Consider the following 24823-nt stretch of genomic DNA (forward strand, 5'->3'; position numbering starts at 1 on the left):
TGCATTTTAGAAGTACTCTAGCAATTTATAACACAATGACTAGTAGCAAAATTGATGTATCAAGAAAACATTTGATTATCAACCTAAAGAAATAATGCCTAACACAAAACAGTCACATCAATATATTTATAAAACCATTAAGGGAAGCCAAAATTCATTAAAGTTGTATTTCATATTTTCATTCACATCCTAGGACCCTAATATGAAAACACATGTTCAAAACTTTCAACTCAAGAACTATTTGAGATAAAGTTCATAAGATTAAAAAATACCTAAATAAATGGACTTTGAAACAGCAAAACACTTTCCTGAGAAAAGCCCTTCCACAATTTAAGCACAATTAGCTGTATGCAAACAATAAAGTACTGAATTAGTACCTCTAAGAACTGAATTAAAATATAATTTTTCAAGTAGAGCATTCTTAGCTTTTAAAAGAATAATATTCAAGCCACAACAAAATCAACAAGTACTGCCAACATGTTTGTGTCCTGTGATAAAGCTAAGAATTATAAACATTAATTATAAATGAAATATTTAAAGCATGTCACTGTTATCATAACATTTATGATGACATAATGTAAAAAAAATTTAGGATTTCTTCTGTATTGTCCATGGTACAAATAGCCCACTTGCTGTCAAGAATGGCCAACGCTACATGGTGAAAAACTGAGACTGGACGCTGGGATAGGAAACATAAGCTATAAGATAAGAAGCTAAGTAGTTGGTGACTAACATAACATACTAAAAAATTACTATTAAAAAAAAGAAGCTAAGTAGTATATATGTGTTTATGCGTATAATTTAAAAAAAATTATGATAAAATAGAAAAATATTTATAAGGTTTTTTTAAAAAAGATTTTTATTTATTTATTAGAAAGAGAGAGAGAACAAATGGTGGGGAGGAGAGGGAGAGAGAGAGAGAAGCAGGCTCCCTGCTGAGCAGGAAGCCTGATGCAGGGCTTGATCCCAGGACCCAGAGATCATGACCTGAGCCAAAGGCAGCTGCTTAACCAACTGAGCCACCCAGGTGCCCTGATAAGGTGTTTTTAAATAATGGTGCATATTCAATGGCTTTAGCAAGTTGGTGAGAAAAGGAAATGAATATTGGGAAAAAATTAAGATAATTCCTAGGTAGGTTAGTAGTATAACATGCATTGTATATAATGCAAAGCCAGTTAGGTGTATTGGGTGATTCTGGAGGAAAGAGAGTTACCATTTCTCATTATTGAACACGTAGGTGACCAAAAAGCAGAACAGTTTCAATATGTAAAAAGGATACAAAAGGGACCTAAACAATAGTTCTCTGCATAATTTATAGTTCTGAGTAGTTTAGTTTTCACAATAGAAAATCCAGAAATAAATCCAGTACAAATTTAAAAATGCAATGTGTGACAAAAGTTATACATAAAGACAGGATTATTTAAGAAATGCTGCTAGCATAACTGGCTACCCATTGAATAGAACATAAATTGTATCCTATTATCTTATTCCATGTACAAAAATTAATTTGAGTTTAATTAAACATAGTCTAGAAAATCTAGGATACTACAGGACACAATCCAGGGATAGGTATGACTTTTTACACTAAGCTAGAAACCCAAAAGTTATTAAAGAAATCACAGAAACATTTTACCGTATGAATGTATCTTTGGCAGAAGATACTAAATAGCAAGTCAAGAGAAAGATGAGAGCTGAAAAAACACTATGAAGACAGGACAGAGTGGTACAGCTATCATAACAGAAAACAAAGGATAAACATTCAATATAAATAGGGATTTAGGTAAGAGGTACTTTTGGTTGAAAAAAGCAAGATGAATATGCACATTGCAATTTGATAATATTTTATAAAATAAATTGTTAAAAAAACCATGAGACGTTCTCTATGTGGAGAGAGGAGGAGAAAGAGAGCGCATGTGTGTGTGTGTGTGTGTGTGTGTGTGTGTGTGTGTGTGTGTTTTGGAACTATTTATTTATTTAGGGAAGAGAGAGAATGCACATGCACTGGGTGGAGAGGGGCAAAGAAGGAGGGAGAGAGAGAATCCTAAGCAGGCTCCATGCCCAGTGCGGAGCCCATCACTGGACTTAACCTCAGAACCCCGAGATCATGACCTGAGCTGAAATCAAGAGTCGCGTGCTTAACCAACTCTGCCTCTAGAACTACTCTTTTAAGACTGTGATCATGCAGAAAAAAGTGCAGAAAGATATTCGCCAATTTTGTAAGAATATTTGTAGAATAGTAATTAGAGGCAGGAGAGCCAAATTATGAAGGAATGGGGGAAAAAAGCAAGAGAAAAGGCCTGTACTAAAATAGCTAGTATGCATAATCACATACCTACATTGTTATAAAATCATACACGTGAAGAAAAATTAAGATAAGAGGGGATAGTGACCAAACTTGCCAGAGGGAATGCCCAAGGAATTTGTTATCAGTATTTGGATGCTCTGCTACTTATAGTCTCATAAAATGTAAATCTAAGTAGCCATGGAGGTCAAATATTATCATTCTGATGTGTGTGTATTAAGCTTGACAGAGTCAGTTCAATATGGTTTCACAGTTTACTTGAAGTGTCAGCAAACTTTCTGTAAAAAAACAAATAGTAAATATTCTAGGCTTTCTGGGCCATCTTGTCTCTATCAGAACTAATCAACTCTGCCACTGTACGGTAAAAGCAGTCATAGGCGGTGATAGTTATATTTTTTTGAGTTAACAGTGAATATAGAGTATCAAGTTATTTAATCAAACATGAATTAGGCATTGCTGTGGAGATATTTTGTAAATGTGCTCAACATTTACAATATGTTGACTTTAAGTAAAGGAGAAGATCCTTGATAATATGATGGGCCTCATCTAATCAGCCTTGAGAGCAAAAACAGTTTTTCTGGAGAAGAAATTCTGCCTTAAGACTATACTATCCATTCCTGTTGCAGTTTTTGGCCTTCTCATCTGCCCTACAAATTTCAATGTTAACAGCCCCTACAACTGTGTTAGCCAATTCTCTACACACATAAATAGATAGGTAGTACTATTATGTACTATTTGTTCTGTTTCTCTGGTCAATGCTGACTATTACATAGACAATACATAAACATAGCCTGCCTGTGTTCCAGTAAACTATTTACAATAATAGGCAGTGAACCAGATTTGGTCTGTGTACCATATTTTTCCAACCCCTAATATTATTAAGAATAAGAATAGTTGCTTTTTTTAAAAAAAACCGTATTTCAGGCAATGTGAAATGCGCTTCATGTATGAATTCCAAGTGCCTCATAAATTGGGAATTGCTTTTGATCAGCTCATATATTCTGGGGTAGCTATATGAGCAAGAATGAGAGTCCTAGACCCACTGAATTCTTGATCATGAGCTTAGGTATGGTTTCTCCGAGAGGCGGGTTTTTTTTGTTTTTTGTTTTTCCCCTTTTTTCAGTGAGGGTTTTAAAATGGTATTCTTTTTACCTGCTTTTATATTGTTTCATCTACTAGCTTTGGGGATTGAAAATTATTGCAGTAGAAATCAACCAACAGAGTGTCTTGGATGTTTATTAAATGTGGTACCTTCTGATTAAACTCAAATTTCTAAAATTCCCTTCAATTAAGGGAAAAATTAAAATTCACAAAATCACTAAATAAGGGGTTTATCATTTTTGGAATGAAAGGAATTCTTTACATCAAAGATTTAAAGCACAGGATCTTTGAGTAAGAAGGAAGAGTCTTAGGGGTGCCTGGGTAGTTCAGTCGGTTAGCCATCTGCCTTCAGTACAGGTCATGATCAGGTTGTGAGATCAAGGCTTGTGTCTGGCTCTGCTCAGCGTGGAGTCTGCTTGGGATTCTCTCTCTCCCCACCCCCAAGCGTGCTTGCTCACTCTCTCTCAAATAAATTAATAAAATCTTAAAAAAGTAAAATTACCCAAAACTTTAAATAGTAGATCCCCAAACTGGTTGATGCCACAAAGTTTCCTTCTCCAGGGATTAATAAAATTCCCATTTAAGAAGAAATTGACATCCCTTCTTTTCAACTCAGGGACCTCCCTATAACCACTCTTTTCTCATCCCTGGTATTACCTCCCATTACTCAAAAGCTTAAGAAATAACCTACATTTAAAAGTGGTTTGATTTATAAAAAGCAAACATGGCCACATTTTTTCAAGATCACATGGTTTATTCAAAGTGAAGAGTATCTATAAGATTGCCCTTACATAGAGAAGCTTCTTAGGTTAGGTTGTAGAATGACAAAAATGTAAGGAAAATTGGAACTTTTAAATTCATTATCTGAAAGAGAATTCTCTAAGCTATCAGGTAGCTGAAGAAATGTTTAACCATAGGAGGAAAGGGCTGTTATGACCATGATCAAATGACAGATTTATAAAGTAGAAGGGGGAATTAATAATAGTAAAGAGCCTAATTTAGAGAAGAAGGCAAGTTCAGAAATGGAAACCAATAGGAGTGGTGTGGGCAAGTGGTGAACCAAGATATTTAGACACAAAAAGGTATGTCAGAGTTGTTCATAAGGACAAAAAGTTTAGCAAAGGAAGGTTAATTAGGAGAATTTTGTGCAAAAAAAGATAATTACAGAGTCTAAATTGGTCAAATAGTTCTGAACTCAAAAATTTTGCCTGTCAATCATTTTGTACTTATTTTTAGTTCAGAAAATATAGTCACCATTGTAACCCATCTGTATCCACAATTTCTATCAAATTGTCTTTAACATAAGAAAATCTCAATGATTATTTGTTGATAATGATAGTTACATGGAAACTCAAATCAGAGAAGGTATTTTAAAAAACAATAACTATCCATTCTTAAGGAATAAAAACATAGTTAGCAGTGATCTTCACCCAATTACTAACATCACTAAGAAATGGAAATCTGGAAGGTATGTTTAGCATAGAAAATTGGTGCCACACTCACCTCTGCTGATAACATCAGTTCTGGGTGGGGATGAAGCCATAATCTGCCAAAATCTGAACCATTCTTGCCGGGTTTGGGGGTTCTGTGGAGAAGTTACTGCTACCAGGTCTGACTGCCATAGCTCAGGAAAATGGTGCAGTCATTCCTCTCACCGTAGAAAATACTTGAGATGTTTAAGGGACCTGTAAAATATTAAGCCCCAGAAACACAGTATTAGATGTGGTTTAGATATGGAATACAATACCTAACAGTTATGGAATGCTTACTGTGTTCCAGGAACTGATGCGTTATCTCATTTAATCCTTTCAACAACCCTGTGGGGTACAGGTATAGTTATTAACCCTATTTTACAGAAACTGGGTTAGCAAGGTTAAGGAATTGCTCAAGACAAGAAAGGTAGTAAGATAAGAGGCAGAGCTAGGATTTGTACTCATGCAATCTGGTGCTTCAAGTGTGTATATCCATAGTCACAATGCTAGAGGTATATTCAAACAGGCTGAGAAAAAAATGTGTTTCCTAAAAAGGGCAAATTAATTTCCTCTAAAGTAATGTGCTCGCTTTATTCCATAACAGATGCTCTTTAACTCACATCCTAAAAAGACAGACTGGCATTTACCTGCCAACTTTAAATAATAATAAACTTTAAATCTTTAAAATGTATAATATTTTATAATTTATTTGTAATAGTGAAGCATAGACAGTTTGTCCAGCAGAGTGAAATGGGGTAAGTGATAGTGCATACCCTTCAAATGAAATGACAAAAAAAAAAAATACATATAAACCTCATACTTCATTAATTGGAATTATTTGAATCCAATGCACTGCTTAAAACCTAATAAAATAGGTCACTTTAAAAATCAGGTGCCGTGAGTAAGCCTACAAGTTTCAACAACTTATCTTTACCGGTAAAGAACTTTTACGTTTGATAAATTATTCAAAATATGCACAATATCACCTAAATCCACGTAATATCTAAATCCACATAAATTGTGGCTTTCTTCTCTAACTTACTCCCTTTTATTTTTTACTAATCATTTACATATTAAGTTTACCACATCTACAGGTTTTTCAAAGTTTCGCCTAATTTTCACCAGACCATTTACCTCCCAATTTTCTTCCCTCTAAGTGAATTTTCACTGCAAAATCTGTCGCTACACTATCATAGATCAGTATCACGATTTTAAAAGACATGAAAAAGTACACCACCACCAAGCCTGAATGACCACCAAGAAGGAACGTCGGGAGAAACCGGCTCCTACTGAAAGGGGAGGGCTCGCAGACCACAAGCAGGGCGGGCAGGGAGCGGGAGGAGGGGAGGTCGGAAGAGGCAGTGCTTGATTCAAGTCAATAAACATTCGCTGCGCCACTTACCAAGAGCCCCCCCCAAAAAAAGAAAAAAAAAAAATAGCTGGGCGTAGGTCAAGCAATGGGTCCTGCAGGTTTGCGGGAGGGGGCAAGAGCCTATGGCGAGAACTCGGGGGCCGGAGAGCGGTACGGCTGGATCAGAGCCTCTCGCCAGCCAGGCGAGGGCGGCCAACTAGGGCCAGGCCTCCAGCGCCCCGGTCCCGGCGTCCGCACCCTTCGCTGGCCCAGCCGCCAGCCCGCCAGCCGACCAGCCGCAGCTGCTTACCGGTGGCGCCTCGCTGCCTCCCCGGGGGCAGCCCTTCAACGGTTGCCGCAGTCAGAGCACCACCCCGCGGTAGGGTACGTCGAGCCCGCCCGCAGCTCTCGGGTCCCTACAGCACCGCCCCTCTCGCGAGAAGTCGGCGGAGTCCGTGAAGTGGGGGGAGGAGAAGAAGGGAGGGGCTCTTAACGGTGGCGGCTGGTTCTGCGCCGGATCCGGGAGAGGGCCGGGCGCCATTGTGCTTCTCTGCCGACTGCTCTGCCTCAGTTAGGGGCCTAGAACTCCGAGGAGGAAGGCGGTGGTGTGGTCGCTGCGAGCAGGACGCACCCTGTTCAGTGCCAGCTCGGGAACAGGGGTAATAAGCTGCGGCGCTCGGGCTTCTCCCTCTCGGAGAGTTGGTTCTAACCAAGGCCGCGTGGGGGAGGGGAGGAAACGAAGTGCAGGCCTGGGGACGCGGAGGCTGCTTGCCCGGTCTTTAGTTGGGACGGAGGAGCGTGACCGGCGCCGCGGTTAGGAAGGGCGGCGGGCGCAGCCTTCCGCCGGTGGCCTTTCGTCTGGTGGTGGAGTTTGTGACGGGTAGAGGGGCAGATTGTACGTCTTCCTTATGGACGTGGGGTCGGCGAGGGCAAGGGGCTTGGGTCCTTCTTTGGTCTTTGGCGGCCTTCTCTTGGATGGGGTAAGGAGGATCCTCCGGAGCCCTGCGGGCCGGGAGTGTCACGAGTCAAGTAGTGAGCGCCGTGTGGAAGGCGGGGAGGGTTGGGACTCCGCCAACACGGTCTCCAGTAGAAGGGACTTTGCCAGCCCTTTAGTTGCGGTGAAGATTTGCTCATTGATCGCTCCATTTCTTGAATATCGTGATACTTTGGGAGTTGTTTCGTATCGTGGGAAATTGTATGTTCTTCAAATTGAAATAGTTGATATATATATATGTATAAACCCTGTTGGCATAAGAACTGAAAATATAGAAGTCACCAGTTGTAGAATATCCCTCATTTTGATGGAAGTGCGTAGTGAAGATGAACATGTACGAGGAAGCACCATAAAATAAATACTACAATTATTTTTTTTTCTACGTACACATGTAGATAGTAATAAATGGGGAAAATCTATCTTGGTAATGGATTCGTCACGACTAGTGTCGTTTGGCACTACTGAGAGTAAATATGCCAAAGTGAAATTGAATTTAGTAGGATTTTTTTAAAATTTTGTAGGACTTTTAGTTCTTTTTGTAAATTATTTTAAACCTCCCCGTACTCCCTTCTCTCCTTTCTGTCTAAAGGTAAGGTAAGGTTAAAAATGAATTTTTGATTTAAAAACCAAACAGTATACTTTCGTTAACAAGGCAAACACATGGTGTAACTAGTTTTTTTTCATGAGGATAAACATTTTGTTTCAGGAACGGGGGGGGGGGTCAGTATTTCATTTACAGCTCTACGGCGTCTTGTGAAACAGTTGTGGTGTATGAGGCATTTAGAGTCAGATCTGGGTTTGAGTCTTAATTTTGCCATAATTATTTAACCTCTTCCGATTTCCTTAGAAACATAGTTTTCCTTGAGTTGAGGTGAGGATTAAATTAGATGAAGTAGCAGGTAGTAGTCAACACCTAGGGGATGTAATGCTCTGGGAGTGAATTTTTAATGGATATAAACAATTGGAATTGACACCTAAAATCCAATTGTTTATATTCTGGTCAGAATAACTTTAAAATTTTACTCTGCCTGTAATATCCCCTTCCCTCCAATAACGTATTTATATAAGTTCCATAATACAAATGTTTTTAGATAAGAACTTTTTACAACTTTCCCTTTGCTCTAAATTATGCCACAGATGTAAGCGTGTGGATATGTGTAGTCTTGGCTTCTTTCCAGAGTTGCATGCAGGGTCAGATGTCTTGAATAAGAATGATTAAAAATTCCTACTTAAATACAGGTAATTACTCTTTGCTGCGGTGGCAGGAGAGCTTATTTTCCAAGATAAAGCACAAAGATTCTCTTATATAGAATGCACATACATTCTACATGAAGATGTCAGATAATCAACTGAGACATCATCCATGGCTCTCATGCAGCCAGTTTTTAATGAGCTCCATATCCATTTCATATAACTCTTCATCTGGCGTATGTTCAAGAGTTGCCCATGTTTTAATATTTTAGGAAAATAATAGTGCAAAATTATCAAATTATGTAAAACATTTTTTGATTATTTGTTACTCGTTGTATTCTGGCTAGTAGACCAGGGCTTCACATTACAAGAATGAGCTTGACACTGCATCCGCCTTCCACAACTCACAGTTTAGTCATGAGACTAATGTATAAACTACTGCTATTATCTCAGTGTAAGAACGTAGTAGTACTGTGGGAGCACAAAGGAGGGGTGTTTAACCTTTGGGGAAATTTTTTACAGGAAGTATTGCTTGAACTGAGATGTGAAGATGACTAGCAGTTTGATAAGGAAACTGCAAAGTCATGGTATCGTATTTTGTTTTAGGAATGGACAATTTGTTCCCATAGCTGTAACAAATTGAATGGAAGGTGACATGAAAGACCTACTGTTTTAGAAAGTGCTCTATGCTGTTGGGAATGGAGAGCTATTGTGTCCCTGAGCCCAATAAAAATGATTTTTAGATTATCTTTACTGACAGCATTCTTCTGTTACTGCAGATCATTAAGTGCCAGTAATAAAGAACAGTGGGAAATGCGTAAGTGGAATGCAGAGTGAAATGCTTGCATCAAACCTTATATTTAACCAACAAAATAAACTTAACTAGTAAACCTTTTAACTCTTAAATTTAGCAGAATTAACAACTGATCACATTAGGATTACAATGTAACATGAGGAAGATTTTAAATTACTTGTTGTAATGAAATAATTTATCTTCTCATAGATCATTTTATAGAAAGTCTATCTTTAATACAATTACTAAGTAGTAAGATGAACCCAAGGGTGGGTATAAAATTCTAACTTGAGAGTTGGCTGGGGTTTAATTTTCATTGATCTTAACTTTTCTATTCTGGTCTTAACTCATGTGGTCAAAACCGGTTTTTCTTGCTCTCAAATATATTTCTCTGTGGCTCTACCAGTTAGACTACATAAGTTGAACATCTGGTTTTGAAATCACCTACTACTCCAGACCCAGTTTTGTCATCAGCTTTAGAAGAGGGCAAATTCTGAACCTTAAAAGCTAGGTTCTCACCTTTTATTAGGATCATTGCACCCCAGTGTAATGAGTTTCTCACCTTCCAGAAGGAAAACCCTAAAATGGTGTCCACTCTAAATGAAGATTGAAACTTGATATTTACAGATTAAATATACTTCAGAGGAGAACAGATTATCTTACAGAGTAGACTTAATATTTTCTCGTGAAGTTGTTAAACCATTTTCTAATTATTATTTAAGGCATGGGTATATCTTTGTGTCTTAAATATGTCATCTAAAAACCCAGAGGCAGTTTTTTAGAATACTTTCTGTTGTGACCACGCATGGCTTCCACACCTCCATGTTCACTAGCATCAGTAAAACACTAGCATTTGCCATTTAAAATATATTTTTCTCCCAGAAGCAGATTTTTTTAAAGAAAAGGTACCAAATAAAGGTATTTCTTTAACCTATTACCTAGACCTGTTTCTTTACCATTACCAAACAGAGGTAAATAATGGAATTATGTTTGCAGTTCTAGAAGTCTCGTGGCTATTGAAATAGGTATTTTGTGTGATAACTCTGGCCTTTATGCTATGAATTTATTGTATAGTAATATTGTGCTCTTGATAATTCACTAACTGCACCTCCCCTAGGTGTTTAAGACAAATTCTAAATTAGACCCTGAAATAGAAACAGATTTTTCATAGACTGGGTACATAATGATAATTGTAGCAAAATTAAAATTGGGATGAGTTACGAAACTTTATTGCTGCATAGGAAACCACCTCAAAATCTAGTGGATTAAACTTCATTGCTGCATAGGAAACCACCTCAAAATCTAGTGGGTTAAAATTACGGTTCTGTGTATCTGTTGAGCAGTTCTATTGGTTTTGCCAGGGTTCACTCTTATACCAGCATTCACCTGTGAGATTTCTCAGACCGGAAGGTCCAAGATGGCATCACTCACATGTCTGATAGTTGGTTTTGGTTGACATTTAGGCTTTGCTCCATGTGCCCTAATGACATGGGGGTCCCAAGACAGCATTCCAAGAGAGTGAAAGTGGAAGTTACAAGACTTGCACAGCCTTGCAGATCATGTAATGTCACTTAACACTGCATTCTCTTAGTCAAAGTAAATGTCACAAGACTAGCCCATATTCAAGGGGTGGGGAAAAGAAGAGTTTACCTCCAGCAACATCACAGTATAAAGAGGTATGTGTACTTGGATGGGAGGGATTTGGAGCCATGTTTTATAATTTACCACAAGTTGCTTACAGCAGTTTAAGTACAGGCATTCTTAAAGATACCATGATTGGGATTTGCTTTAAAATAGAGAATGGTAAAATAGACTGTAAGGTAGGTCAGATGTTGATAATTGTTGGAGACTGTTGATTGGTACCTGGCAGTTTATTACTGTCTCTAGCATATGTTTGAAATTTTTTATAGTAAATTTATTAAGGTATATTCGGGTATTTGAAACATTTTGTGAGTGATTTTAACCTTAGCTTCTACTTAATATTTACTAGAATAGTAAATATTGTTTAATTATTGTATTGTTTAATGTTTTAATATTGTATTATTGTTTAATAACGTCTTTTGTGGTATGTAGATACTGAAGAGGGTAGACCAGTAGTACTGCAATTTAGGTAATTATTCTTAGAAATTCTTTATAGATTTTATTAGAAGTTATTTAAAAAATGTCTTTTTATTTGCAAATGGCTGTTTCCCTTAATTATAAAAAGAAGACCAAGTACATTAAAGAAAGTTTGGAAAACTGAAAGCAGAAAACAAAACCCAACTGGAGGAAAATGTTAATAATGCTTATTTTTCCCAATATTTGTGCATATACTTATATAGGAAGATATTTTTTTTAGATAGTAATTATTCTCCTGTAATAAATGTGAATGACTTTAAAAAGTCTTTTTACTGTGTGTTGAGGACAATTTTTTAAAAAGATTTTATCTATTTATTTTAGAGAGGGAAGGAGGGGGAGAGGGCAGGGGCGGAGTGGGGGTGGGGAGTGGAGGAAGAGGGACTAGCCGACTCCGTGCTTAGTGCAGAGCCTGATGTGGGCTTCAATCCCAGCACCCTGAGGTCATGACCCAAGCAGAAGTCAAGAGTTGAATGCTCAGTTTTTAAGTGTTTTCTGATACTGCCTGAAGCTTTTCAGTTCACTTTTTCATAGTGCCCCAAATTCTACTCATTAGGCATAATCAGTGGAGAGGGAGCACTTCGGATGACCATATAGAAAGTACAGCGAAATCAGAAAGCATGCAGGTATCATATGTGGGGAGAAGTAAATAGATCAGTGTAAGTTATTGAAAAACTGTTATCACTTCAGCTTGCTGTCCTGTGTTTTCAAAACTATTTCCAACATGCTTCTAGACCTCTTCTGTGTACTTCAGACTATTCATTTCTTTAAAACTCATGCTTTTTTGTCTTCTGCTCTGCGAACTCCCTGCCAAAAAAGAAAAAAAAAATGTTTGGTTTTCTTCGGTATCCTGAATAATTCCTTCCCACCCCCATAGAATTCTTTTCTACTTGGTGTATTGAATCTGCTTGCTTTTTAATTTTTTTTTAAGATTTTATTTATTTGTCAGAGAGAGCAGGAGCAGGGGTGAGAGGCAGAGGGAGAAGCAGGCTCTCCACTGAGCGGGGAGCCCCATGTGGGACTCCATCCCAGGACCCGGGGATCATGACCTGAGCCAAAGGCAGACACTTAACTGACTGAGCCACCTGGGAGTCCCAAATCTGCTTTCCATCTGTTTACTTTTGGACCCTCATTAATTTGCCTCAGAGCCAGTATGTTTCTTCCTAATAACTTTTCCTTAATTGGGGACAGCTTGGGATTTTTTTGTTTGTTTTTAGCAGTTGGTATTTCAAAATCTTTAGTAGTAGTTTCTGAGCCTATAGCCTGTAGCATTATATTGTTCCCCATTATTCCACAAAAGTAGTAAAATTAATTACTAACTTTGAGTATTGTAAGAAATGCAGGAAGATGTATATGAATCTATTATTAAGGTTAGGCAAAACTAGATAAATAATTGTTTCATCTGAAAGCTCTCTTTGTCAGGAATATAATTATATTCCTGGGGTCCTAAGGGGGAAAAATAATATATAAATTACTAGTGGTAAAAGACTTCAGAAGCACTGCCTTGTTTTTTTTGTTTTTAATAATATTTGTTATATTAGTCACCATACAGTACATCCCCACTTCTTGATGCAATGTTCCATGATTCATTACTTGCATATAACTACCCGGTGCACCATGCAATACGTGCCCTCCTTAATACCCATCACCGGCCTATCCCAGTCCCCCACCCTCCTCCCCTCTGAAGCCCTCAGTTTGTTTCCCAGAGTCCACAGTCTCTCATGGTTCATTCCCCCTTCTGTTTACCTCCCCTTCATTCTTCCCTTCCTTCTCCTACCAATCTTCCTATTTCTTATGTTCCATAAATGAGTTCTTGTTAAAGTACAAACTCCTGAGTGAAGGACATGGGATTGCCTTTACAAACGGGTCTGATTTTGTGTATTCGTTCCCTTCAGAGACCTTTCTGTTCCTCTCTCCCCTTCCATACCTTCAATTTCACTCTGACCCTCAGATTATTTTCTATTTTCAAGTTCTTCAACATGCTATAGCATTTTTATGCCTTATTCCTCTTTTTCTGTTTTTATTCTTCAAAGGTCAACTCAGATGTTACCTCCTCTGAAGTCTTTCCCATCTGGAACTTTTGGCTATTCCCAGTCAGTGCTCCCATGGCATTTTCAGGTTTTGTTGTTTTTAAATAAAGTTTTCAGTGTGGTGTGAGTATCTAATCTAGAAATTGGTGTAATTGCTAATTCTCTTTGGTGATTACTCTAGTTGGGCTTCCTGACTCTGATCCTTTTGTCAGTTTTGAAAAAATTTCAGCCAATATCTCTTCAGTTTTTTTTCTCTGCCCTGGTCCTTTCCTTCTGTAAATCCAGCTAAATGTACAGTAGACTTCTTACTTCTCTTTCAATGTCTCTTAAATCCTCCCTTCTATATTTATTGTCATCTGTTTTTCCATGCTTCATTCTGGATAATTTTTTTTTAGCCTATTTCCCCTAGTTATTCACTTTTGCTTACTTTATTGTTAAATGCATCAGTTTTCCACTTTGCTAACATTGGGGCCATATTCGTCTAGTCTGACTCTTTTATCTTCTGGCAGAGGGTTGTTATTTTTTTTCATTATATTTTTGTGTGTCTTGTAATTTTTGGTTAAATGTCAAACATTGTAAATAAAAAAAAAAAAAGAAAGTAGAGACTGAGATAAATAATATTTAAGCCTAGATATGGACATACTCCACTTCCGTAGGATTGTTAGTGTGATGGGTTGAATTGGTTTAGTCTGTAGTTGAGCCAGGCTTGAACTTTATTATCACTTTATTTACCTTCAGAGTATTACATGGTGCTTAGTGTGAGGCCTGGGGTACTGGAGGATTTCTTTTAGTATTCTTTCACTCGCCTCAACTTCCTGCAGGCCCTGCACATCTGTACCATAAAGAGGTCTCTCTCTCTCTCTCTCTCTCTCAGACTGTTGTAACTCTCTCAGCAGTCGGCTGCCTTTGTTTCTTATTTGAAGCAAAGCTTATGTAAAATGGGGTGTTCTTAGTTCTGTATATCTTTCTCTAGTCTTAGGTAGGCTCTTTGAGCCTGGTCCTCAGAGGTGGGTCTGTCTCAAAATTTCTGTTCTTTTCCCTGCCTCCTAGAGTCCAGAGTGCATGCAGACCCCTACCATCCCCCTGCCCCCCCTGCACCCCAAAAGCAATTGATCTCTGCCTTGTATTGATGGAAGATCTTGGGCAAGCAGGTTTCATAGCCCTTCTGCAGTGGCCACAGACCTCTGTCTTGTATTGGTGTAGAGTCTGTGCTGGAAGTGGGTTTCATACCCCCTTTCCTAGCTACAGGTAATCCCACCTTGTACTTCTGGAGGATGTGGAGCATGGATGACCTTCTTCAGGATCTCTTTTCTTAAGCATAGGCAGGCCCTACATGGTCATACTACAGAGAATGAGACTTTCAGCTCTCCTGTTTGTCCTCATTCTTTCTTATGAGCTCTCAATGGAAGCCTTTGGAAAAGACTCACCTTGTGCCAAGGCTCCCAGAGTTTCTAAACTGTCTCACACTAGCAAATATTTATCTTTAGTATTTAAGAATTTGATAAATTTTGGTTGTTCCTTACCAGCCTTTTTGTGGCCACCTTTGTTTTATTTCTTCTTGTGGAGGGGCTTACCGTTCTTTGTTGTTCAACTTACCTGTTGCCTTGAAGCCTCAGCTCTGGTGGACTCAAGAAAAGTGATTTAATAGATTATCTGGCTCACTCTTGTTATGTTAGGAGTTGGAGTGATGTTCTCTTATATTTTTCTGTGCATTAAGTGGAGAGGGAATATTTAAGCCCAATTTTGTTTTATTTGGCTTGAAAGTATTCAAGCAGAGAAAAGTTGGGAGACTAGTAAAATCAGTATCCACATAACCATGTCTTATGCATGTCTTGGGCTTTGACTTCTTCCGCAGGACTGGTAAAATGAAAATTTAAACTTCCCGGAAATTACAGATGCTCCCAGGGCAGAAGTGGCTTTTGTATTTTTATATCTCTTGGAATCCCATTTTCTCTTCATTACTGACCTAGTAATTCCTTACTGTCTTGTGAAACCTTCATTGCTTTTAAGAGGATGCTCTTTATATTTTAATCTAATAACATTTTTCATTGTTTTGAGGATGGATTGCTTTGAGTAATCTGCTGTCAAGAACTTCAGATTCTCTTCAATAGCATTTTGTATATCTCTGCTATTATACTTGCATCACAGTTATTTATGTATTTATTCCACTCCCTCTATCCCTGAAATATGAGTTTCAGGAGATAGGTTTTGTTACTATATTTCTAGAATTTAGCACCCAACCTGGTATATTGAAAGTACTCAATAACTTTTAAAAGTTTTGTGTTTTGTTTTGTTTTGTTTTCTTGGTGGTAATTGGAAATTAGGTGGAAACTATAGGTAAGAGTTCTGGATGCTGGGCCAAGGAATTTTTAGACTTCCTTTCTGGTAAGGTACTAGAAAAAAAAGTTTGATTGGAAATGGCACCATTATTAGTAGAATGAAATACAAAAAGATGAAAATGTGAGTTCACTTTAGATAGAGCCTAGCATGGTATTATTAGAGATTAACTTTGTTGGTTTACCCAGAGTAGCCCTGGTATCCAAGTTAAATCTTGCTAAAAACATTGTAAAATTCAATTTTAATTTGTTTGTATTCCAATATAAGTTGTGAGACACTTTTTCAGTTGCATTTAACATGTGATTATGAGATCTGGATAATTTGCAGATAAAATCAGGCACAGAATTACAGAATTTTACATGTCAGGTGATGATACAGAATTCCTTAAGGCTTTTTATCTGAACTGAGAGAAGGTTTAAGGCAAGATTATTTCCACAGAATAGATTTGAATTGGGTTGTTTATAGGTAGAACAGGTTTTTTGTTGTTGTTATTTTGTTTTTTTGTCTAAAGATCTTTTATAATGTTCAGCAGGTCACTGGAAAACATGAACTTGTTTTAAAGTGCTCTTCAGAGAGTTTCTTAGGAAGCCCAGCAGAATGAAATTACCTTTGGGGGGGGCAGGGAGCCAGTTTTCCTAGTAGCTAACAAGTCACTGGTTTACAAGATGAACAGACTACATAAATTGTAGAGTTGGTATGAATATCTATTTTCCATTCCTGTTGCTTCTGTCAGTCATTATTAAAATGCCTCAAGGTGAGGAGGGTATACTTAACAGGGTAAAATCACAACCAGTTAGGTAAACTGGCCGTTAAATACCTGCTCCAGAGAATCTTCACCCAAGCAACCTCATTTCCAAAGCTGAAAAGTTCACTAAAAGTCTCAAATATTGATCAAAAGATTTTTGTCACTCAGTTTCTTCTTTCCACGTTCAAACCAAGTCTGGAGAATGGAAAATCAGCTCCTTGGAGCTGTCAGTGCCTCAGCTTACTCAGTTAGATTGTTGATAAGGAACATGAACACATAATTCAGGTGGACCCGTGATGCCCAGGACTTGCATGAGGCTTAAACAGAGTACAAATTAAATGTGTTGTGGAAATTTCATAGCAATCATGAATGCTGTATACAACTTGAGTGGGAAGACATGGCAGATAGTCACATATCCCTTCTCCTTAAGCTCGTGCTCCACTGTCCTATCTCACTTATAAAAGACAAGTTCAGGGGTGCCTACATAGCTCAGTTGGTTAAGCGTCCGACTCTTGGTTTTGGCTCGTAAGTTGGGCTCACGCTGAGCGTGGAGGCTGCTTAAGATTCTCCCCCCCCCCCAAAAAAAACCCCCGCAAATTCAAGAATGAAATTATCAAGAATTTCAAGATGTCGGGAGCAGAGCTTTCAATGAAGCTCAGGGTCCTGTACTTTGTATATGTCACACACCTATGAAGCCACCCCTGGTGGTAGTGTTTATCTGATTACCAAACAGCTGTCTGACTCAGGAATCAAATCTAAAGAAATTAGATTTAAAGGCATACAATGTTATAAAAACTAGGAGACCATTATACTGACCATTGAGGAAAGATTGTACTTAGGAACTTTTTTGTGCTGTACTCTTTAAGTCTTGGTTAAAAGTATTAAGCTTCAAATACCTTTTTCTGATAGTTTGTTCTTGCTTACACTTTTTCTTTTTTAGCGCTTACAACAGTTTAAGTAACATGGTTATTTGTGTAGTTTGTTCTCTACCTGTTCATAGTCACTATCTCAATGTTTACATTCAACGTTGTCCTCTTACCTCATCATCTTGTTCAGTATTAATGTGCCTACCACACACTGAACATCTAGGCTTGAAAAGATGCCTCCATAGTACTCTGTAAGTGGTCTGGTAGCAGTCTTTCAAGGACTGCACATTTTATTTTTTTCTACATTTTTTTGTGCTTTTGACCTACAACTTATGCAACCAAATTATGTAAGTTTTCTGGTAACACCTACATTGTCAGAATTCAATCAGTTTATGTAGAGGAGTTGCCAAAAATAGTTTCATAGAGTATAAATTCTGTATCTCAGAGGACTCTGCCTCTTTGCCTTCTCCCAAGAGATTTGTTTTGCACAGATTTCCTACTAGGTTAGTTTCATTTTGCAAGTAAGTCTGCAAGTAAGAATTGAGTATAAATACAAAGTAAACTATAAGGTATGATTAAGAAGCATACTTGTTATAGAACCATCTGTAGGCCTTTATCTCTTAAAAAAACATTTTGTCTTTTGTTAATATCCTTATCACAAATACAGTCCCTTGTTTGTATTTTTACAGTCCTTTGTTTAGTATTTTTATAGCCATCTTAATGAAATGATAAGCCTGCTACTTGTTAAATCATTTATGGGTTTTTGCATGTCAGTATTTTACCATTGATATTCTTATTACTAATGTGTACCTTCTTTGAATGTCCAATTCCTAATTATTTCTTTTTAATAAAATTTTGTATGGATGTAATGTAAATGGTTTATAAAAAGTTGAAGGTAGGGGCACCTGGATGGCTTGTAGTTTAGGCGGACGAGTCTTGATTTTGGCTCAGGTCATTATCTCAGGTCTTGGGATAGAGCCCTGCATCTTGCTCTGTGCTCATCGGGGAGTCTACTTTGGGATTCTCTCCCTCTGCCCCTGACCCCACTTGCTTGCTCTCTTTCTCTAAAATAAATAAATCAGTCTTAAAAAAACAAAAAAAAAGCTACAAGGTAGAAAATACTGATGTTAGGCAGCCATAAGCTTTATCATCCAAACCAGGCCATTTTTAAGAGACAACCCAAGGACTGTTTATTATTGTCCTGGGATAATGAGCACAAATTAGGACTTTTCTGGAGATATTAGACAAAGCAGGAAGTATGATCATCTTATTTTAAAAAGGAAAAGAGCAGTACTTTGCCCCACCCTTTATTCCCAGTCTCATTCCAAAGGCATTGACCCTCAACTTTTTAGCTGTTCTGCAATTTACCTTCCAATTTCTAAAGAATGTTTATACTGTTTTGTGATTTTTCATATGTATTTTCTTTATTCACCCTTGTCTTCACTTCCCCAATCACCTCCATCCCACAGCATGTTTGTAGCAAAATTGTTGATTCAGTACCTTACGTTTACATTATTATATCTAGAAAATATTCACCCAAGTTTCACACAAACACCCCCTTTCTTGAACAATAACTGTTTTCCTAACGGAGTGAATTTAATTCCCATTTGTTCTTTGTACTTAGCAATTTTTCTTCCCCAGTTGTATCATGGTCTCTGCCATATATGCCGAAATAGTTTCCATATGCGCACCCCCCCCCTCAGAACTTTGCTTTCATTATCTGCAGTCTTGCTGTGGTCTGGATCCTATGTTTCCTACATACCTTTGGAACTATTTCCTGGGTTCTATGTCTGGACTTCCCTTTCTTCACTGTTACTTGGTTTCCGTGTCTGTTTCTTTTCTTTACACTCTCATTTTCATAGGGCATACTCTTCATCAATCTTCCTTTGATATTTGTCTTGGTTTTTGATCTCTTTGAAAGATCTTGCATGGCTGAAAATGTGTCCTATTCTCCACCTCACATTTAATTGCCTGGTTGGAATTCAAGGCTAAACATTTTTCTCAATACTGCAGGCATTGCTTCATTGTTTTAAGAGTTTTTAAAGTTGTAATTAAGAAGCCAGTACAGGATCTCCTCTTCATTTTTGGTGTTCTGAAATTTCAAGATGATAAATTGTGCTTAGTGTTGTCTTTTTTTCTTTGATCCTGCTGGATACTCTAGAGCCCCTTCAGTGTGGAGATTTGTATCCTTCAGTTCTGGAAAGGTTATTTTATTTCTTTGGTAGTTTTCTTTCCATTTTGTTTTTTCTCTCTTTATTAACCATGGCTAATGTAGGATGATGATTCTCCTGCTTTAAAGTTGTATTTTCTGTTTCTCAGAGGTTTCCTCAATTTATTCCCAATAGTTATGTTGAATTTATTTCATTGTATCAGTTTTTAAAAAGTGTATCCGGATCATTTTTAATGTCTGCAAGCTCTTTTTTTATACTACAGTTTTTTTAAGCACCATGTTATTTTATGAATGGATGTCTTTTGATCTCTTTGAGAGTAGTAGTTAGCTATTTTCCCCCAATTTTCTTTAAGTTCCTTTTTTTTTTTTTTTTAAATCCTGGTCTTTCTTTCATAGCAGAGGATTTCATTGCATACTTAGTAATCCTTAAAGTGTATCTGTTTGAAGGAAACACTTAAAACTGATTTGAAAACTGCTGTGGGGTAGGATGTTCATGTGGCAAACTACCTTGGTAATTGGGAGCAGTCCAAATGCCGGTGTCCAGAAATCTTATCTCTGGTGTTTTGGTGATCCAAGAGTAAAGTCCCCTAATTTTATGGCAATGTTGTAGAAATAGGACTGGGAAAAAGTTCTCAGGTCTCAACATTGAGCATACAGATTTTATTTTTTACACTTACCCTGCAGATTTGATTGTATACTTGCGTGGGATGGATTGTCTCTGAAATCCTTATTCTTTTTTTTTTTTTTAAGATTTTATTTATTTATTTGACAGAGACAGACAGCGAGAGAGGGAACACAGGCAGGGGGAGTGGGAGAGGAAGCAGCAGGCTCCCAGAGAAGGAGCCTGATGCGGGGCTCGATCCCAGAACGCTGGGATCACGCCCTGAGCCGAAGGCAGACGCTTAATGACTGTGCCACCCAGGCGCCCCTGAAATCCTTATTCTTGAGAGAATAAATACTTTTGGAAGAATGAAGCTAGGGGAAGAATTTGGGGTTTTACTGCTCCAACTATGGATTTGATTTCAACTCACTTTTAACCCCATGCATCTTCTCTTTTTATGGTATCTTCAGGTCATGGATCTTTTTCGTGTGCTAAGGCCAAATTCTTTGCTTCTAGTTTCTACCTCTTTCCAAGGGCCTAGGATGTAGTTTTATCTTCTCTGCTTAATTATTGTGCCTTTACTCCTCCGGATTTTCCAAATATACATTGAAATCTCTTGCCTTCTGTGGCCCCCTTTGGATTCATTTACTGTCATCTTATCAGGGTTTTGGAAAGAGGCAAAATAGATGCATTAGGATAATCTCATGTTTTAACTGGAAGTTCAAAACTGACCTTTTGATAAGCTTTCTTTGATTTAATCGTATCTCTGTGACTTTTACTGTGGTTTGTCATTAGTTGGATAATTTTAGTGCAATAATTTTAATTGACAGTGAGTTTGTGTTACATCTTTTTCATGTTGTTGTATATCTCCTGCTGCAATGTAGACCATATGTTTTGGTGTTTTTTCCTCTCTTCATTCTCTTTTCTATTGTTGCCTGATAATCATGTTTTTAAAATAAATATTATCAACAAAGGAAATTCTTTTGTAGTAACTTTTAAGGTAGAAAGTTGTGATTAATCCAAAATTGGAAAGTTAATGAGGTTACATGCCAAAAATAGATTAGGTGTTTTTACCTTAAATCTTTAAATTTTAATTTTTTTAACCTTTTCCTTTTCCTTTTGGGGGGGCAGGGATGGAGAGTGGGGGTGGGAGGGACAGAGGGAGAGGGGGACAGAGAGAATCTCAAGCAGGCTCCATGCCCAGTGCAGGGCCTGATGCAGGGCTCCATCTCAATCTTGAGATCATGACCTGAGCTGAAATCGAGTCGGATGCCTAACTGACTGAGCATCCCAGGTGCCCCTAAATTTGAATGTTTTAATAAAGCAAATATACCTTACCCAAGTGACATCTCAGATAAGGGAAGTGCATCTGTTTGTAGTTGCTTTAATGTCAATCTACTACCAGAACAAGAAGGGAATTTTTGACCTTGAAAGTAGGTAGGGAAAAGTTGAAGAGATTATTGTGATTTAAAGTTTTTTTGCTTTATTAAAGTAATGTCTTTATAGCAGCACTATTTGTAATAGCCTAAAATTGGAAACAGTTCAGTGTCCATCTACAGTACAGTGGGTAAATAAATGTATGTGTATTGATACAGTGAAATACTGTATAAACCAATTAGAGTGAACTTACCACAGCTATGTACTACAATACAAATTAATCTCACAAATACAATGTTGAGCAAATAAAACCAGACGTAAAAGAGTACATGTTACATCATTCCATTCATATGCATACAGGTGTCCACCTCTGTCCAAAAGTAGAACATTTATTTATATGAAACCTTTTATAAGCTGAAATGGTGTAAAGTGAAGGAGCAATTACCATTAGTTTATATGGGAAAACTTCTGAGTGTTCCCAGACCCAAAAAATAACCTCAGACTTTTCTGATACCATACACCATATCTTGCTAATGGATACACAATATACATCACGATAAAGCACAGAAGCTCCTAGACAGAGTTTAAAGGTATGGCAGCTTGATGCTGAGATGACGAGTGTAGTTCCCGGGGAAGGAGGTTGGTATTGTCACTTGCTACTCAGGGCACACACTGCCTCTATAATACTGCAAAACAAATGCTGAATGCTGTTTTTTCACCTTTTGTTGCCTTTTTATAAAAGCAAAAATCCTCTTTGGATTTCTTTTTGTTAGCGAAAGCAGGTAATATATATAGGTCTTTAATAAAGGTGATGTGGCATAATGTGGACTTTTGAACAGTGGGAGATAACCTGTTTAGTTAAAAGATCACACATAGCTATTGCGACTCTTCGTGTAGACTGAGGAATGTTTAGTAAAGGAAACTTAGAAATTATTTCACTTTTGAGAAAGGGAGATAGGAAAACAAATTATAGCATAAGGTAGTGTGTCTTAAAAGTATGTACAGAGTAGAAGCACACAAAGAAAAATGGTTGGTTTCATACCATAACTAAGAATTGAATGGGGAATGTACAGAGTTTCCAGGTATGTACAAAGTCCTGTGAAAGCATATTGTGATAAGGGGGGTGCAAATAGTACAATATAGCTAAGGCTCGTGGTATGAGTATTAAACACTACTAATAGATAAGAGTAGCAAGACAGTCAAGAACAAATTTGTTTTGGATTCTGTAGAGACAAAATTGAGTAAGGAAAAGAGCCCAGGCGTTGGAAACAACCTCAGTTCCTCATCCCCCTTAATGAGTTTGCTGCATTTTATTGGCAGTAGGAAGCCTTTGATGGACTTCAGACTTCTGCCTTAGAGAAGAGGGGTTGTGATAGTCTCATAATTCACCATGTCTGATATAGTTAATTTGCATGGTTAATTCTTGATTTGAGCTGATGATTAAGGAGGATTAAGAATCGAAGGTTTGCGTGTTTTCCCGAAGGCAATTAATCAAAATTTGCATTTCACAGGAAACCTCAAGAATGGAGTCTAAACCTTCAAGAATTCCGAGAAGAATTTCTGTTCAACCCCCCAGCTCTTTAAGTGCTAGGATGATGTCTGGTAGCAGAGGAAATAGTGTAAATGATACCTATAACTCAAGAGACTCTTCATTTAGACTGGATTCTGAATATCAGGTAACATCTTAATTTGGAGTATATGTACACAGTTTCTTTCAAAATCCCTGGGGCCACATGGTTTTTAGATTTTAGAAAAGTAGTGAGTGTAGTTAATAAGATGCTCAGATGGATCTGAGCCATCTTGTAATAAAACACATTAATATATCTGCAGGAAAATGAATGACTATTCACCCGAAGTAGAAAAACTCAATGCTTTCAATTTTTGTGGACCTCAAAATTAGGAAGAAGGCATTGTAGTCTTATGTAAAATCTCATTACACTGTATTTCAAAGACTTGGAAACCTATTTACTTAAAAATTAACATGAATATCAATTTAAGTATAATTTTGATGAAACTAGTCAATGTGGATGACTTGGTCAAAGGATCAAAAATTGCGTCCTTTCTTCGTACGTATTCATCTGACTTTTCTCTGCATGTACACAAGGCAGTGGTGGAATGATTGTTAAATGTTTTTCTTTAGTATGGCTTCTAAATATTTTGCTTTTAGTGGTGCACGGTTATTAAATTGACAGATTGTCTTTTGTGAATATGTATTACTAACAGTCTTTTAGACAGATTTTGGGGCTTTATTTTCATGGTTAGTATAATGAGTTTGCAGATTCATAATCTGTATAAGCTACTCTGTGTAGTTAATTTTCCTTTGGATTGACAGCATTTAGAGTTTTGAAATGGCTTATTAGTGTTATAAACATAATGTAGTTTAAAACAGTATAAATCTCAGAAGGCATGATTTCTAGGTTTAGTGCAACTCATATTCATCTTTCAAATTTCAGGTTATTGGATTATTGGCTGAACGGCTAATTAGATCATATGTGATGTGTACAAGTCTGATGTTAGGTAACTTGAATCCAAGAGAATCCTTTAGTGAACATTTCCATTAAAGTATTTATGAATGTATATATCCTGTGATATACTACATAACAAGGTCTCATTTTAAAATATACACAGTATTAAGCATTTTATAAAATATTCAGAGAAAGACTAAAGTAAAAATATTCTCTAAAATGCATATATTACATACTTCCTCACTTTCCATGAACTATTTACTGAGTCTCATTTTAAGTGTTGGTTGATAATGTATTTTTTTATTCTGTTGCTAGACAAAAGGACACTTGCCAGAGGTACAGAATCACATATCTGCATCCTATAGAAAAGTTCTGGGTTAAATGATTATGATTTATTAAAAATACAGATTGTTTTTTTCCCCTATATTGTCTTCATAAAAAATTTATCTACAGGTCTTTTTCTAATTTTTCACATAGCTTATTAGTGAGGAACAGACTCTGAAACCAGATTGTACTGCCTGGATTGGAGTCCTGTTCCACTACTTACTAGTTGTGTGAACCTGGGCAGGTTTCTTTATTACATCTTTCTTATTTTCCATATCAGTCAATCAGGTTGTTAGTGTTGGAAGAATTATTGACTGAACGATAATAGTGCCTGCCATATGATAAACACTATATAAATGTTAGCTGCTACATTTGTTTTTATTATAATTGTTAGTTAATTATAGTAGCTGCTAGAAGTCTTAGCTGTATTTGGAAAGTTTACTGACATTCACTTTAAAAGGTAAGTATTTTCAAGACTATTCCTTCCAGCTTTTTCTTAACTTCCTAGATTACTTTCAGAGTCTCAGTTTTCATTGTGGAAGTTAAACAAATACAAACACTTATGTCTTTTATTGATTCTTAAGATAAA

At 37.2% G+C, this 24823-nt stretch overlaps 1 protein-coding gene across 8 annotated transcripts in view; it reads left to right on the forward strand.

Annotated features, from left to right (window-relative positions):
- The first annotated feature begins 6721 nt into the window (after nt 1-6721).
- MARCHF7 (membrane associated ring-CH-type finger 7) overlaps nt 6722-24823 on the forward strand; it is a 48898-nt gene continuing 30796 nt past the window's right edge. For 3 of the 8 annotated variants that reach the window (XR_006776773.2, XR_006776772.2, XM_045781230.2), the window contains exons 1-2: nt 6723-6885; nt 22957-23121. Coding sequence is in view for 4 of the 8 variants with exons in the window: in XM_045781230.2 (XP_045637186.2) it covers nt 22969-23121 (153 nt within the window). In the remaining 4 variants the exon portion in view is untranslated. Of the gene's footprint in view, nt 6886-9190; nt 9229-22956; nt 23122-24823 lie in introns of all 8 variants that reach the window. The other 5 variants (XR_006776774.2, XM_045781251.2, XM_045781259.2 and 2 more) reach the window with 3 other exon arrangements.

The sequence above is a fragment of the Ursus americanus genome, chromosome 1 (genome assembly GCF_024610735.1).
Source record: "Ursus americanus isolate L20-20 chromosome 1, mUrsAme1.1.p, whole genome shotgun sequence".
In the NCBI taxonomy this organism is placed as follows: Eukaryota; Metazoa; Chordata; class Mammalia; order Carnivora; family Ursidae; genus Ursus; species Ursus americanus.